The sequence below is a fragment of the Lontra canadensis genome, unplaced genomic scaffold, assembly GCF_010015895.1.
Source record: "Lontra canadensis isolate GAN:19392208 unplaced genomic scaffold, GSC_riverotter_1.0 scaffold35, whole genome shotgun sequence".
NCBI lineage: Eukaryota > Metazoa > Chordata > Mammalia > Carnivora > Mustelidae > Lontra > Lontra canadensis.
This window is the reverse complement of record NW_022631029.1, coordinates 7,356,459-7,373,421: the sequence shown is the minus strand read 5'-3', so window position 1 is coordinate 7,373,421 and position 16,963 is coordinate 7,356,459. Positions and strand designations below refer to the sequence as shown.

Sequence of the window (16,963 nt, the reverse complement as noted above, 5' to 3'; positions counted from 1 at the left end):
TTTCAGAGTGAGCAAATGGCTTTAGATTTAGCAGTGGGTGTCATGGATTTATGAGGGAAAACATGGCTGTCTCTGAAAGTCTGTACCATCTGGGAGTGCCTTCACGGAAAGGGGGAGTCCTTCCTTTGACCAAGATGGTGACCCAGGCATCTTGGCAGGAGTGTCTCAAGATGCTCAGTGTGAGGCAAATGAGCCCAGTTAGAATGGATGGGAAGGTAAATCTCAACCAAAGCATTTGCATATAGAAGCTATTTAACAGCTCATATGATCTTTTTTTTTTTTTTAAGATTTTATTTATTTATTTGACAGAGATCACAAGTAGGCAGAGAGGCAGGCGGGGGTGGGGGGAAGCAGGCTCCCTGCTGAGCAGAGTCCGATGTGGGGCTCGATCCCAGGACCCTGGGATCATGACCTGAGCCGAAGGCAGAGGCTTAACCCACTGAGCCACCCAGGCACCCTAATATGATCTTTTTAAGTCTATTTTTTTTCTGATTATTAAAATAATATGTACTTATGAAAATAAGGTAAATTAAAAAGTGTAAGAAAAAATTTAATCCCTCTACTGAAGTATAATTTATATACAATAGGACTCATCAATTTTAAGCCCAATTTGATGAATTTTGACAAATTTATGCAGTCATGTAATTACTATCCCAGTCACAGCATATAACATTTTCATTACCCCTGAAAGTTCTCTTAGTCCCCTTTGTGGTCAGTCCTATTCTCCTACCTCTGCAGCTGCTTATCTGCTTTTTAGAGTTGTGCTTTTTCTAGCATTTCTTACAAATCTAATCATGTAATATAATATATGATTGGCTTTTTTCACTTACGTGCTTTTATGATGAATCTTTATGATGAATCAAGATTCCCTTTTATTGCTGAATACTGTTGCATGATATGGATATACCATAGTTTGTTTATTCATTCACCCATTTGATGGATATTTGGGTTTCCGCCTTTTGGCTTTTGTAAGTAGTGCCTCTATCTATGATCATGTACAAGTCTGTGTGGACATTGGATTTCATTTCTCTTAGGCAAATACCTATGAATAGGATTATTGGGTCATACAATAAGTATTTGTTTAACTTTCTAAGAAACTGCCAAACTGTTTTCCAAAGTGGCTGTACCACTTTTTTTTTTTTTTTGCATTCCTACCAACAGTGTTTAAGAGTTTCAGTGATGGTGGTGGTGTAGTCATGGGTTCTGTAGTTGTGGGTTGTATGCACATGCTGTATGGTGGTGGCCCTGCGGCTCACGGAGAGGAAGTGTGAATGGTGAGTGTTGTTTTTCCACCATCAGGCTAGTGTGCCTCACACCACCCACTGTGACTGTCCAACCCTGGGGCTTTTCTTGAGGCAAAGTAAGTGGCCCCAGCAGACCACATTTGTGGGCTCATTAACTAAATTCTAGATGAGTGAGCTAAGGGCTTAAGGGTTTTCATGAGTCATTGTTTTATTTGAAGTATTTATTTATTTTTAAAAAATTTAGAAAAGATTTTATTTGTTTGAGAGAGAGAGCATGAATGGGGAGGGCAGAGGGAAAGGGAGAAGCCCAACAAGGGGCCCATCCCAGGACTCCATCCCAGGATCCTGGATCCTGACTTGAGCCGAAGTCAGTTAACCAACTGAGCTACCTAGGCGCCACTATCCGCAGTATTTTATTATTTTTTTAAAGATCTGATTTATTTATTTGACAGAGATCACAAGTAGGCAGAGAGGCAGGCAGGGGCGGGGGGAGCAGGCTCCCTGCCAAGCAGAGAGCCCAGATGTGGGGCTCGATCCCAGGACCCTGGGATCATGACCCGAGCCGAAGGCAGAGACCCGAGCCGAAGGCAGAGGCTCAACCCACTGAGCCACCCAGGCGCTCCAGTCCGCAGTATTTTAGAAGCAAGAATATTAAAGCATTGTTTCCAGCAGATCCTTAAACCAATATGACAGATTTAGGGGGATGGGCTGTGGAGGAAATCTATGTCCTCCTGTTTTAGGATGAGTTATATTCTGTTTTCCTTACCTGTTCATAGTTTCATGGACCAATGTGAGACGATGTGGAAGCCTAAAATAGATGCTAAATCTAAAGGCAGTATTCTGTGGTTATTTCCCCTCTCCCTAGGCACAGAGCCCACACATTTTGCATGGACTTCTCAGTAACTTCTAATACTCCAGGATTCCTGGGACATTGGGCCTTAGACCTCGGATGTTTAAAAATCATTGAGAGCTCAAACCACGTGTGGGACAGAGAGAGTAGTAGGTGAAAAAGAACAGGTTTTGGGGCACTTTTCTTTCTTCTGGCCGGGTTGAGGCCACTAGAGAGGGAGCGGATCTGCTGTGTGTAATCCTTGGGAAGTTTGATCCTTCATTTTCCCACACAGATGCAGCCTCTAAGAGAAGCTAGAACAGAAGCTCCACTTCTTCATCTGCAGCCCCAAATGTGAGAAATATGTGGCATGGTGAAGCCATACTTATGTTCATATTGAGAGACTAAACATAATTGAAACAGGGGTGCACAAAGGAGCGTCTGGGTGGCTCAGTCAGTTAAGCATCTGCCTTCTGCTTGTGTTATGATCCCAGGGTGCTGGGATTGAGCCCTGGCATCAGGCTTTCTGCCCAGCAGGGATTCTGCTTCTCCCTCTCCCTTTCCCTCTGCCTGCTGCTCTGGCTACTTGTGCGCGTGTGCTCTATTAAATCTTTTTAAAATTTTTTTTTAAATGGGGCGCCTGGGTGGCTCAGTCAGTTAAGCATCTGCCTTTGGCTCAGGTCATGATCCTAGGATCTTGGGATCCAGTTCTACATTGGGCTCCCTGCTCAGCAGGGAGTCTGCTTCTCTCCCTCTGCCCGTCCTCCCACTCGTTCTCTCAATCTCTCTCTTTCTCTCTCAAATAAATAAAATCTTTAAAAAAATTTTTTTTAAATGAAAGAATCACAAAATAGGACTTACCTTATATGTACAATGCAATTATATTTACTATTTTTTCCTATTTGATTAAAATAACTAGTTACCGCTCACTAATCGCATTATACCACGCACACAGTAGAGGTCTATTCCATGCCTCTCTTCTCCATTTTACAAACCAGAAAACCAGAACCCAGAGGGAGCCAGGGACTTGGAGATTATCTCCAAGCAATCGATTGTGGCTGAACTGGGACTAGAATCTGGCTCCACCTAACTACATGGTAATCCGTTGTCTCCCTAACTCCCAGCTCATATTTGGCAGTTTTCTCTGTCATCAGCTTGGCTCAGGCGAGGATTAGCCTTATTTTTCTTGCCTTTCTACCCAAGATGATGATGATTCTCCAGGGAGCAGTCCTGTGGACTGCCAGAATTGGGTGCTGGGGGGAGGATGGCAAGGTGCCACATCATACCCAGCAGCTAATGAGCACAGTGAGGACCTGGGAGGAGGCAGTGGAGACGTTCACCTGACCTGGTGGCCTCTAGCCACACCCATGCACCGTACTCCAGAGAGTTGCCTTGAAGGACCCGTTTTTGTTGTAGATTTTGCTTTAGGGTAAGGATGGGTGAGAGAGATGCCCGGAGAGAGATTCTTCCACCTAACTGAATACACTTGAGGAATTTTGAACAGAGTTGGAAAGCGATTTGCATTGGTGTTAATATTACTCTGATGACAAAAGCAGTTTATACTTTAATGAAAGGCTTGGATTGTGTTTCTGAAGCCTGACCCATGAGGGGTGTCTTGTGCATTGACAAATAATTGTGGTACCTGGTTTGTGCGTGGGTTCTGGCAGACCGACTGTGAGTCAGTACAGTAGCTTTTCTTTGGTATTGTTCCTACTCCAGAGGTCTTTTCAGTGGATTAGTATGAACTAGTCTGTGTAGACCCGAAGAAAGGGCTGGTGTGGCCAAGTGTCTCAGAGCTCCACCTTCTGGAGAGGGTCTGGAAATGGCTGGAATGTACTCATCCTTGGAGCTTAGAAACCTCCTCAGCACATGTCCTGCTGAGGGCTTCTGTGGTCATGAGAAGGTGGTGCCAGGAGAGAAATCAGGACCTTTGGTTTTCATCTCTGCATATAGGAAAGCTTATTGATTCCTAATCCTTGAGTCCAGTTGGGGCCCACAGTCAGACCTTCTAAAAAGAGATTAACAATCGGTTTAAACTCTAAGAGAGGTTATGTATATAAAGAGAATATATGCATGGTGAAGGCACCCTCTCACCAGGCTAAATGTCCCATGTACATAGGAGGAGTGCTGTATCAGGGCACTAGTTTCAAAGACTCTGGGACGTAGAGGTGGCCCCGTGAGGGCCTCCAACAGATTGAGGTTCATTTGGGAGCTGTGGCTTATTGTCCCTGGCCCTGGATGTGTTTCTTCACTTCCCCAAATTAGCTTCATTGTTTGTAACAGAGAGAATAGTGTCTTCCTCACAGAAGGTATCCCAAGGGCCAAATGAGGTAAGTTTCTGTAATGAGCAAGCATGTAGTAGGTGCTTTACTCACCCTAGAGGACAGTGGGCACATCTTCAGCAGACCTATTCTCATCACCAGTACGTCACTTGGGGTAATGGGAACTGGAAGAGTTCTCATTAAGAACCCTACAGATAATGGCATGCCCCACGCCCTATAAGAAGTGCTAGTAGCAGCTGTGTAGTCTGTAAATTACAGAGCGAAAACAGAGAACTAGCATGAAGTGCCTTGAAGTCAGTTGCATAGAGGTTGCTTTGCTGAGATCTGGGGTGTTTAGGGATGCAAAGTCAGGTCTAAGGCCCTGAACCTCAGGAGAGGATGGGAGCCCTGATTACCCCAGGAGCGCAGCTTTGGCTTAACTGTGTGCCCCAGCTTTTGAAGATCAGGATAGAACTGATAAAAATAGTCAGTGACCTAGAACACTGTGTATCTTTTTAAATGGAGTTAGCCAGCCCTGATCGGTTGTTTTTAGATACAGATGTTAATGATTAACGCCAGGCCCGAGCTCCACTGTTAATAAGGTTAATGGGGCTTGTCTTTGGCCTTAGGGTTGAGGGGGAGGAGTGGACACCCTGGGGGAGTAAATCTTAACAGATGGTGAGTAAGCAGGTTTTCCCTTAAACTGCATTTTATAAAAACATAATTAATGACTAAGAACCCTAATGTAATCTAGGATGATGAGTCAATGTAGGTTCATCATCTTTTATAACAAACCTACCACTCTGATGGGGGATATTGATAACTGGGAAGGCAATGGCATGTGTGGGGGCAGGTGTTTCTGTGGGCACTTACCATCCTCTCATTTTTGCTCTGAACCTAAAACTACTCTAAAAAAATAAAGTATTAAAAATATGTATGTATGGGGGCGTCTGGGTGGCTCGGTCCGTTTAGCACTTCCCTTCGGCTCAGGTCGGGCGTGATCCGGAGGTCCTGGGATTGAGTCCCCCGGCCAACTCCCCTGTTCTGCGGGGAGGAAGCGTGCTTCTGCCTCTGCCTCTGCCTCTGCCTCTGCCTCTGCCCCTGCCCCTTTCCCAGCTCGTGCGCGCGCGAATACGCGCGCTTTCTCTCTCTCAAATAAAATCTTTTAAAAAATGAATGAAGTTAGTCTTACCAGAAAATGGTAAGGATTATGGGGCGCTTGGGTGGCTCAGTCGTTAAACGGCTGCGTTCAGCTCAGGTCATGATCCTGGGGTCCTGGGATCGAGCCCCACATAGGGCTCCCTGCTCGCCGGAAGCCAGCTTTCTCTCTGCCACTCTCCCTGCTTGTGTTCCTGCTCTCGCTCTCTGTCAAGTAAATAAAATCTTTTTTAAAAGAGAAAATGGTAAAAATTAATCTGAATTATTAGGTGTGAAATGGGACTTTACCATATCATGGCTTGCCTTTTTCCCGCCTAGTGGAGGGCACCGGCTGTTTGAGGACACCTGGGGCCAGTCCCTGCGAGTCGGAATCTGGCCCCGCCCCGCAGTAGCTCTGGCTGTTTGTTTCCGAGGAAGGAGGCGGAGAGGGAGGAGGCGGAGCCGGGGTGGGCGGCGTGGGCAGGGCCCCGCCTGAGCTCGCGCTGTTTGTCTTTCTGCTGAAGTGCTCGCGGTTCTATGGCGGTTCCCAGGCCCCTTCCAATGCCAGTGTCTCTCTTTGCTTTCGGCAGAGCGTCCTGGCCCGCGCAACCGAGGACTTGAGGCCAGACAGACGGACGCACGGACAGACGACAGACGGAGGACGCGCTGGCCGCTGGACCCCGCCGCCTCCCCCTTCTCCCTGCCGCCTGCGCCTGGAGGATGAGCCCAGCCTTCAGGGCCATGGACGTGGAGCCCCGCACCAAGGGCGTCCTGCTGGAGCCCTTTGTCCACCAGGTCGGGGGGCACTCATGCGTGCTCCGCTTCAACGAGACGACCCTGTGCAAGCCCCTGGTACCGAGGGAGCACCAGTTCTACGAGACTCTCCCAGCCGAGATGCGCAAATTCACTCCCCAGTACAAAGGTGAGCCCCCGCTGCCATAGGGGTCGCCATCGCCTGGCGAGGAGATGAGAGGCAGCGCTGCCATGGAAGGCCCGGGCAGCCATCCCGGGAGCCCTCACCCCTCCCCTCACTCTGTTTTCCCTCCTCCTCCTTTTGGCCCTCAGCCCAGCACCTCACACCCTCAGTTTGCAAGCCCTGGTAAGATTGCTCAATTGTTTTGTTTTGTGGATTTGTTTTGAGTTTATTTTTGGTGGAAGTGTAGTTGTGTTTTATGTTCAGGTGTCTCTTGATCTCAGTAACCCATAGGCCCCTGTGGGGGAACAGCGGGGGAAGACTTTGGGAGGATTTTACCCAGAATCCTTGCCGCCTGCTTTTTGTCCTCCAGGAAACCAGAAGCCCTGGTGATTAGGTAGGCTGGGAGCAGGGTTGAGTCAGATGGAATGCAGGAGTGGGAGGCCTGTGCTGATTAGCTGAAGCCCTTTGCTATTACGGAATGTCCCTGAAATTGCAATGTTATGGCAACCCTTTGATTCACATATGGTGACTCTCTCTTTCTTTTTATAATGCATTTTTGGGGGTGACATCAACCACCAGCATGGTGTGGTCTTTCCTGGGGTGGGAGGATATTTTGTAAATCAAAGAATCCATTAAAGGAAATTAAATTTACGTTGCCTGGTTTTATACAAAAGACTCTTGAACAACTTAGGTTCTTCTGGGACTGTTGAAACATGCTGTTTGAAGACAGAATGTACTGGGCGCCTCTCTCTGTACTCTGAATATGCATGTGTGTTGTGGTGGGGGGGTGGGGGAGTTGAGGGCCCTCACTTGGTCCTTCTCTGTTGTTTTTTCCAGGACAAAGCCAAAGGCCCCTTGTTAGCTGGCCGCCCCTGCCCCCTATTTCCCCCTGGTTCTTTCCCTGGGCCACAGGGAAGTGTGGTCCCCTGAATTCCCCACCCGGGCTCCTCTGCTCCTCTGCGCCCAGAGCCAGGGACCACCTCAGAAGTGTCATCTCTCTCTGAGCACGCATTCCCCTGCAGCGAGCGAGCGAGCGAGCGAGCAAGCGGGCGGGCAGCAAGGACTGAGCAAATTGAGTGATCCCAGGCCACAGAGGCCTGTGAGGAAAGGTGTTCAGCCAGTCGGTTATAAGGCTCTCGTCGGCACCTGCTGAAACGCTCCCACCTGACAGCCCCCTCCTCAAAGACTGTCTAATTACACATGGCAGGTTCTAGAGACTCAAGGGGGAGAGCTACTTTCAAGGCCACCACGCGTCTGTGCTCCCGGCCGGACCCTATTTGCCTTGTGTTCATTTTGTTCTTTTGTGACTGCAAAGACCAATAAAGTAACATGTTTGAGGACAAAAGGCTTGGGGTGCCCACCCGTGTGGGGGTGCTGCAAGAAGCCTTTGCTAGGGTGTCTGTTGTGCTGTGTGGTTTGTTTTGTTTGCTCCTTTATTTTGTTTTGCTTGCCCAGTCTTCCCTTACCCTTGGATGCTTCTTACCCCTCAGGGCAAACCTTTGTTCCCCGTGTTGGGCTCTGCTTTTTAAGCAAGCCTCAGGCTGTCGGAGTTTCTGTTTAGGGCATCAAAAATTTCCCGCAAGATATAAAGAGCAAATGTTTTCACGTCTCTCTTAGGATTAGAAGAATTACATAAAACTTAATAAACATTTTCAATGATGGAAAAATGTGTCTTGTAATTCTTTGGCTCTTGCCTTGTTGAGTGCATCAGAGAGGAAGACTCTCGGCCATGTTTGCTCCCTAATTGCTTGTCTTGTGTGGTGTCATCTTTTCTAGCTGTTTTGATATTTGTTAGGTTTGCAGATGAGTTTGGGGCCTCTGGCAACATAGAGACTAAGGAACAGGGTAAGAAAAAAACAAATGTTACAATCATGTTATTTATAACACATCTTCTGTGGAATTAAAAGTTCTCTCTGCTCCTCACCCCCCTTGCAGGTGTGGTATCTGTACGCTTTGAAGAGGATGAAGACAGGAACTTATGTTTAATAGCATATCCACTAAAGGGGGACCATGGAACTGTGGACAGTGTAGACAATTCAGACTGTGAACCAAAAAGTAAGCTCCTGAGGTGGACAAACAAAAAACATCATGTTCTAGAAACGGAGAAGAGCCCCAAGGACTGGGTGAGGCAGCACCGGAAAGAGGAGAAGATGAAGAGGTAGGTATAAACTGAGGCGGGGGCGGGGGGGGGACCCTGTACTCTGTGGAAGGGGAGGTGTCAGGGGATCTTAGTTACGGGCCAGTCTCCTGGAGCTAGGGACTCAAATGATGGACTTAGTTGTGTCTTGTAACTCAGTGGCCAGTTCCCACATGGCAGCTTCTCTTTAATGACTCTGGGTTACACTTTCGAAGTTTGTGTTAAAAATTAGCATTTTAAGATCAGGATTTTTGAAATAAAAAATGGAAAAGATGTAGTAGATTTTTTCTTAATGTATTACAGGTGAAGCTAAAAGGCAATGCCATTTCTCTGTTCAGTATTGAGGTTAGCTTTGGATTACAGAAGTGTCACCTTTTATTTTTTTAATTTTCCTTTAAAAAAAGATTTATTTAGGGGTGCCTGGGTAGCTCAGTTATTAGGCGTCTGACTTTAGCTCAGGTCATGATCCCAGGGTCCTGGGGATTGAGCCCTGCATCGGGCTCTCTGCTCTGCGGGGAGCCTGCTTCTCCCTCTCCCACTGCCCCTGCTTGTGTTCCCTCTCTTACTGTGTCTCTGTCAAATAAATGAATAAAATCTAAAAAAAAAAAAAAAAAAATTTATTTAGAGAGCATGCAGGCACACAGGATTGTGCAGCAGGGAGGGGCAGAGGGAGAGGTAAAGAGAGAATCTCAAGCAGACTCTCTGCTGAGCTCCGAAACCTATGCTAGGCTAGATCTTGGGACCCTGGGATCATGACTTGAGCTGAAACTAAAAGTTGGACACTTAACCAACTGAGCTACTTAGGCACCCCAGAAATAACACATTTCTTTCATATTTTACATTTAGGACAAGAGATAATCAGTTCACTTTTCAAATACAGGTTGGGTATGTACAAAAAGGGAGTTTTGTGCACTTCCTAAAATAAAAATGACTTTAACCAAATTTATGGAAAGCTTCATAAATATACATATATATATATATATTAAGATAGATTTATTTGAGAGAGACCATGAGTTGAGGGTGGGGAGGGGGAGGGGCATAAGGAGAGGGAGAAGCAGACTCCCTGAGGAGTAGGGAGCGGGACAACAGGGGGCTTGATCCAGAACCCTGAGATCATGACCTGAGCTGAAGGCAGAGGCTTAACCAACTGAGCCACCCAGGCGCCCCCATAAAAATGTTCCTTTAAAGTCATTTTTAAGTGCAGTTTTTTCTTTTGTAACTTTTTTTTTTTTTTTTTAAGTAGGCTCCATGCCCAGTGAGGAGCCCAGCATGGGGCTTGAATTCACAGCCCTGAGATTAAGAACTGAGCCTAAGATCAAGAGTCAGATGCCTAGCTGATTGAGCCGCCCAGGCACCCCTAGGAATTTATTTTTATTTTTAAATTTTATTTATTTACTTATTTTAAAGATTTTATTTATTTGTTTGACAGAGAGAGATGCAGTGAGAGAGGGAAACAACAGGGGGACTAGGAGAGGGAATGCAGGCTTCCCGCCAAGCAGGAAGCCTGATGTGGGGCTCAATCCCAGGATGCTGGGATCATGACCTGAGCCGAAGAGACATCCAACGACTGAGCCACCTAGGTGCCCCAGAATTAATTTTTAAATGGAAGTTATAAACAAAGGAAAGTACGGACTTCAGATGAATCAGATTTGGACCATGTCACCCAATGCACTACATTAACGCAGACATGGAGTGCCGGGGTGGCTCAGTCAGTTCAGCGTCCGACTCTTGACTTTGGCTCAGGTCATGATCTCGGGATCGTGAGATCAAGCCCCTTGTCACGTGGAGCCTGCTTAGGATTCTCCCTCTCCCTCAGTTCCCCTGCCCCCCTGCCCCCCCTAAAAAGCAGACAAAATGAAGTTATCCAGTTCGTTGTTTATTCTGCCTTATAAATGTCATTAGCCTTTTGTTAGGCTACAACCTGCTAGTTCATTTATTTTGAAATAAAGTCTAATCATACAAGGTAAAAACAAACGAACAGACTCTGGATTAAATTATGCCATTTTGGGTCAAGAGCCACGGTGGCAGCTCTGAAAGAGTTGTAGTCGCTCGTTGCTTCTGCGGCTACCCTGTGCCGCGTCCTGGGGATGCAGCAGTGACTGAGACAGGAGCCATCCCTTCCCCTCAGGCTGCTCGCCGATGGTGAGAGACAAAAATGGTCTGTTGGGTGTCCCTGAAATGGAGGCTCCTCCACCTATACAGAGCCGTCCAGGTGCCACTCTTTGGCAGAGCTTATAAAAATATAAACAATATATATAAATTAAAGTATTTATAATGTAGCTAAGTAGGTTGGCTTGTTCCCATGGGATTTTAGTTTGGCTTTTCCCTGGTCTCCAGCCTTCAGAATCTGAGAACCTGCTGTATCCAAAGCCAGGGGGGTGGTACCGTCTAGAAGAAGAGGGCAGTAAGGGCTGCTTGGGAAAGAGTCATGGGGGCGCCGGGGTGGACACAAAGGCTGTTCTTGCATCTTGGGTTTTCCTTACTGTAGAAAAAAACAGTGAGCTCTCCCCTTTATTTTTTAAAAATCATCTTTCTTGAGGTATAATACACTTAACAATAAAATGTATCCATTTGAAGTGTTTAGTGTGCACACTGAAACCACCACCCCATCAAGATCTCAAACTTCCCATCACTCCAAAAGTTCTCTCATGCCTCTTTGGCCCTGAGTTTTGATAAGACATTGTGATTGGTTTCTTGTCTCCTTACAGCCATAAATTAGAAGAAGAATTTGAGTGGTTAAAGAAATCTGAAGTCTTGTACTACAGTGTAGAGAAAAAGGGGAACGTCAGTTCCCAGCTTAAACACTATAACCCTTGGAGCATGAAGTGTCACCAGCAGCAGTTACAGAGAATGAAGGAGAACGCAAAACATCGGAACCAGTACAGTATCCTTTGTTCACAGAGTCTCTCAGCCTCGGGAACGGAAGGGTGGGTGAGGGCCAAAGAGTGCAGAGAAGTTGGGTTTGTTTTCTAGCCATGGTTGCACCAGGGCACCCTCTGTGGTAACCAAGGACAGATCCCTATTCCCGCAGGAGCAGGGGCTGGTCTGGGAATACAGGCGGTGGGGAAGCAGGTGAGGGACACCTCCCGGAGGGAACAGCCTACACCAGGGAGACTTTGGCCTAGAGTCCAAGGAGTTGGCTCATGTTTTTGGAAATCCCCTGCTTGCCTGCCAAGGGTGGGGTGGCGGGTGGGTGCCAGCCTTTCAGTCCTGATTCATCAGACCTGCACATGAAGCATAGCACAAGGGGCTTTCCTTTTTCTCCTTTCTAGCCCATGAAGCTATGTTTCACGGATTTTTTTCTTTTTTTAATCTTGGGGGAAGGATTCCTCAGAATTGAGTATGTTTTATTTAATTTTTTATTGGGGGATATTTTTATTTATTTACTTTTACACATTTAGTTTTATCGTAAAAAAGCAACTTGTACACTTGCATCATCTTTCCTTTCCATGAAACAAAAAGGAAATTTAAAAATAAACAGGAACAAAATTGTAACAGAGAATGTCCATTCCAAAGATCCTGTAGGTTCTGCTGATTCTGCCATCAAGTGCCAGGGCTTAAGTCATCATTAGGAGAGAGTTTCATTTTAAAAGTGTCATCTTAAACTGCAAGGATGTCCATTAAACATCACAGACATGCCAGAGGAAAAGCCATGTTGTCAAATATCCACTTAACCTACCCAAACATTTCAAACCCACCCTTTGCTGACCTTCTATAACCCCATTTTTTAAAGGTTTGTTTTTTTTTTTTAAACAGAGAAATAGGTACATCTCGGTAAATGCTAACTGTCCATATTTACATAGAGACACAGTGTAATAATACACAGAAAGGAGGAAAAAAGCTAGAATTTTGTGCACTACATAGGGGCCTAGCAACCTCCAGCTTTCAGCAGAGCTAAGAGAGCAGAAGGGTTTTCTTTTATCTACTAGGGGATATTTTAAACATGTTAAACATTAGAATAATACTTGGAACTTTTAAGTACCTGTGACCCAGGTTTGGCAGTTCACTCACTTATGTCCAACTCACGCCACGACTGTCTTAAACTTAGCCCCACCAGCTGAGCTGTTTCTGAAGTGTCTCATGGATTTCTAAGAACATTTTAAGACATTATTACCATTATTGCTCCTTGAAAGTAGATAGTAGTTCATTATCAAATCTAGTTTGTGTCCACATTTTCCTAATTGTCTCATAAATCTTTTTTTTTTTTTTAAGATTTTATTTATTTATTTGACAGACCAGTAGGCAGAGAGGCAGGCAGAGAAAGGAGGAAGCAGGCTCTCTGCTGAGCAGAGAGCCTAATGTGGGGCTCGATCCCAAGACCTTGGGATCATGACCCGAGCTGAAGGCAGAGGCTTTAACCCACTGAGCCACCCAGGCGCCCCATCATAAATCTCTATACTGATGGATTGTTTGAATGGGGATCCAGGTGAGGTTCACATGTTGCATTTGGTTGAAATGTTTCTTTTTAAGTACTCTTTCTGTTTTTTCTTCTTGGAAATTTCTTGTCAAAAAACTAGGTCTTCGGGGTGTCTGGGTGGTACAGTCAGGTAAGACAGCTGAATCTTGGTTTCAGCTCAGGTCCTGATGTCAGGATCATGAGATCAAGCCCCAAGTTGGGCTTATACTCAGTGGACAGTCAGCTTGAGACTCTTTCTCCCTCTCCTTCCCACCCAATAAATAAATCTTAAAGAAAGGAGGGAGGGAGGGAGGTTGGGCAGTCAGTCAGTCTTCTGAAGTTTCCCACCATCTGGATTTTACTGATTACATTCCTGTGGTGTCTGTCCTTTACATGTTATTCTTTTCCTTCTCTTCCCTTTAGTTGATAATTTGATCTCCAGGCTTGATCACATTCAGGTTCAATTTTGGGGTGGGGGCAGAAGTCCTTCTGAGGTGGTATTGTCCATCAGCAGTGCACTGTATGTCTTTATCTCCTGTATTGCTATTGCCTTAGGTCCATTTTTCCACTAGGAAATTTCCTAGTTTTGTTGTTCTTCTCAGCTGGAATCTATAAACATTTTCTCATCAAGTATATGCTCATTCTGAGGTATAGTTTATAAAGGAGAAAGGCAGGTTAAATGTTTCTTGTCTTTTATTTACTAAATACTTGGAGTAGTGAGTGGGTTTTTCAACATCCTCCAAAGGTGACCAGTGAGTTTTTCAGCATTGTTAACACATCTGTGAATTTAAACATACTTGATGTGGTTTAATCCATTGCAGTTTTTACCTTTACTGATGCACAAATTCTCCCATGTTTGATCTTTTAAAATAGGCTCTTGAGTCCTTCTGACAATCACGATAGTCTGTGATGGCTGTCTTTCTGGTATAAAATGATGGTCCAGAGTCATGTATGTTTCCTACTCCAGATGTGAGTTCCTTATTCCTCTAAGGCAAGAGTAGCAAACCTTTTCAGTAGGGGGCCAACAGTAAGTGTTTTAGGCTTTGTAGGCTGCACAGGCTGTCACAGCTCTGTGACATGAAAGTCAAGCCACTGTGGCATGAAAGTTGCCATAGGTGATAATGTAAATGAATGAGCGAGACCGTATCCCAATAAAACTACAGTCACCAAGATTTGTGTATCATTTACTTTTCATGTGTCATGAAGTATTATATAATAATTTTTTGAGGACTTAAAAATTTAAGAACAATTTCTAGTGTACAGGCTATATAACAAATAGTTCACCAGTCCCTGCCCCGGGAAAACTTCTGGGTTTCTAGACTTTTTCAGTGCCACACAGCAGGGAAGTACATATTTATTTATTTTTAAAAATTTTATTCATTTATTTGACAATACCAGTAGGCAGAGGGAGAGAGAGAAGCAGGCTCCCCACTGGGCAGAGAGCCTGATAAGGGGCTCGATCCCAGGACCCTGGGATCATGACCTGAGCTGAAGGCAGATGCTTAACTAAGCCACCTACGCGCCCCAATGCACATTTATTTTATTTATTTATTATTTTTTTAAAGATTTTACTTATTGACGGAGATCACAAGCAGGCAGAGAGGCAGGCAGAAAGAAAGGAGGAAGCAGGCTCTCTGCTAAGCAGAGAGCCTGATGTGGGGCTCGATCCCAGGACCCTGAGATCATGACCTTGAGCCAAAGGCAGAGGCTTTAACCCACTGAGCCAGGTAGGCGCCCCGATACACATTTATTTTAAAGAGAAATTTTTTCATGAGTTCATATAGATACTTCCAGTTCACACATAAGGTTACAGGATTTACTTATTTAATGTTCTCTTCGTAACTTAGGACAACCTGGTGTGGAACCCTCTTCCCACACCTTGCTGAGTCCAGGAAATGGTGTGTGTGTGTCCCTCAGGCTGGACCCAGATAGTTCCCTGATAAGAATTTGAATATGCCTTTTAGCTGTCTAGTCAGCCAGCCTTTGGCTCCCTGTGTGGGGGGATAGCAGGACTGATGGGGCCCTCTGTGGACTCGGGCTTCTTTGAGGCCCTCTGTGCAGGCACTGAGCCCTGGGAGTGCCAAGGCCCCATGCAGCAGCACCTTCTTAAAGGGAGGATTGTCCTTAACCACTCAGAATTCATCTTACTGGAAAACCTGACTTCTCGCTACGAGGTGCCTTGTGTCCTGGACCTCAAGATGGGTACTCGCCAGCACGGTGACGATGCTTCAGAGGAGAAAGCAGCCAACCAGATCCGCAAGTGCCAGCAGAGCACGTCCGCAGTCATCGGTGTCCGTGTGTGTGGCATGCAGGTGAGGGGAATGCTGGGCTAGAGCCTGGGCTGGCTAGCGCAGCCAGTAGCTGCCGCTCCCGAACCCTGGCACGGTCCTGTTTTCTCAAGGTTCCAGTGTGACTGAGTCTTTCGCTCTCTGGTTGGGTAAAAAGCATGCACACTTGGGTGAATCCTCTGGGGCTGACCTGGTTGACTGAGTACAGAACCTCTGGACAGGAGCGGGAATTCGGGGAGGGAGGTTAGGCCCTCTCCACTGACCCATACACTCAGGAGGGGTCTGTGCACAGAACCAGGTCAGAGGGCTGCATCCTGACTGGTTGCTGATCAGAGAGGACAGTGTCTTGTGTGACTGGTGTACCTAACAGGTTAAAGGCTCCTATCTGGTGCTGTCCTGTTGCTGCTGTTCCCTGGGGTTCAGGCTTTGAGAGTGGCGGTCAGTACCTAATCTGCCGGTCTCCCCCCGACAGGTGTACCAGGCAGGCAGTGGGCAGCTAATGTTCATGAACAAGTACCATGGGCGGAAGCTGTCGGTGCAAGGCTTCAAGGAGGCACTTTTCCAGTTTTTCCACAATGGTCGGTACCTGCGCCGTGAGCTCCTGGGCCCTGTGCTTAAGAAGCTGACTGAGCTCAAGGCCGTTTTGGAGCGACAGGAGTCCTATCGCTTCTACTCAAGCTCCCTACTGGTCATCTATGATGGCAAGGAATGGCCTGAGGTGGCCCTGGACTCAGATGCTGAGGACTTGGAGGACCTGTCAGAAGAGTCAGCTGACGAGTCTGCTGGTGCCTATGCCTACAAGCCCATCGGCACCAGCTCTGTGGACGTGCGCATGATCGACTTTGCACACACCACCTGCAGGCTGTATGGCGAGGACAGTGTGGTACATGAGGGCCAGGATGCTGGCTATATCTTTGGGCTCCAGAGCCTGATAGACATTGTCACAGAGATAAGTGAGGAAAGTGGGGAGTGAGCTTGCTGGCTGCCCCAGCACTTGAGAGACTCTCTGTGTCCCAGGCACAGCTGTGCTGCGTCGGGGAGGAGGCCAGTATGGCCAGGCCGTTGGCCCCTGCAGCCTGGAGCTGATGTGCAGAGGCCTCTGTGAGTCCCAGCCTGAGCCAGCCCTAACCGCGTTCGGAGTCTTTTATTTATTTTAACTATTTCTTCAACATTCCACATTTGATGATGCAGATACCTCTTTTTCCCTGAGTGTAAATGTTCTAATACAAATCTTTTTGTTAATTGTACACAGTACTGCTGTCGTTCTTACTAGGGGCAGGCAGTCAGCCCCCTTCCCGACCCCACAGAAGCCGCACACGTGCGGTCTCCACCCTAGCCCAGGAATATTCTCCTGGCTCCTACCCCCATCTTGTAGACCTAAAGTCACCACAGCTTCTTGGCTTGGCCTGTAGGTCTCTTTGGGGTCTGGGTTGGGCTAGTATGCCAGCACCCCCTAAGCAAAGAACTTGATACAGGTCTTTGCCCTGCGCTCCATGCAGCTTAAGACAGAGTGGGGCAGCATGTATGCCAGACCTTGGATCCAGCTCCTGCACAGAGATGTCAGATGTCCCAGAGCCAAACTGGGGCCTCAAGTAGCTGCCAGGCTCTGGGCTATTGGCAGCCATGGGCGCCATGGTCAAAGGTCCTAGGAGGTGGGGGCCCCAGTGAGAAAGGGTGTTCCTCTTAATTACACCACGTGTCACCACTGCTACCCACCACAACTACGCTGGTCTCATCTACCCAACTCCAGCAAGG

General features: G+C 46.7%; 1 protein-coding gene across 4 annotated transcripts in view; it reads left to right on the top strand.

Moving 5' to 3' along the window:
• IP6K2 (inositol hexakisphosphate kinase 2) overlaps nucleotides 1-16,460 on the top strand; it is a 32,036-nt gene extending 15,576 nt beyond the window's left edge. For 3 of the 4 annotated variants that reach the window (XM_032867990.1, XM_032867991.1, XM_032867992.1), the window contains 5 exons: nucleotides 6,062-6,393; nucleotides 8,323-8,545; nucleotides 11,233-11,408; nucleotides 15,057-15,232; nucleotides 15,681-16,460. In XM_032867990.1, coding sequence (XP_032723881.1) covers nucleotides 6,192-6,393; nucleotides 8,323-8,545; nucleotides 11,233-11,408; nucleotides 15,057-15,232; nucleotides 15,681-16,181 — 1,278 coding nt within the window. In that variant the 5' untranslated portion in view covers nucleotides 6,062-6,191 and the 3' untranslated portion in view covers nucleotides 16,182-16,460. The other variant, XM_032867993.1, reaches the window with a different exon arrangement.
• The last annotated feature ends 503 nt before the right edge of the window (nucleotides 16,461-16,963 follow it).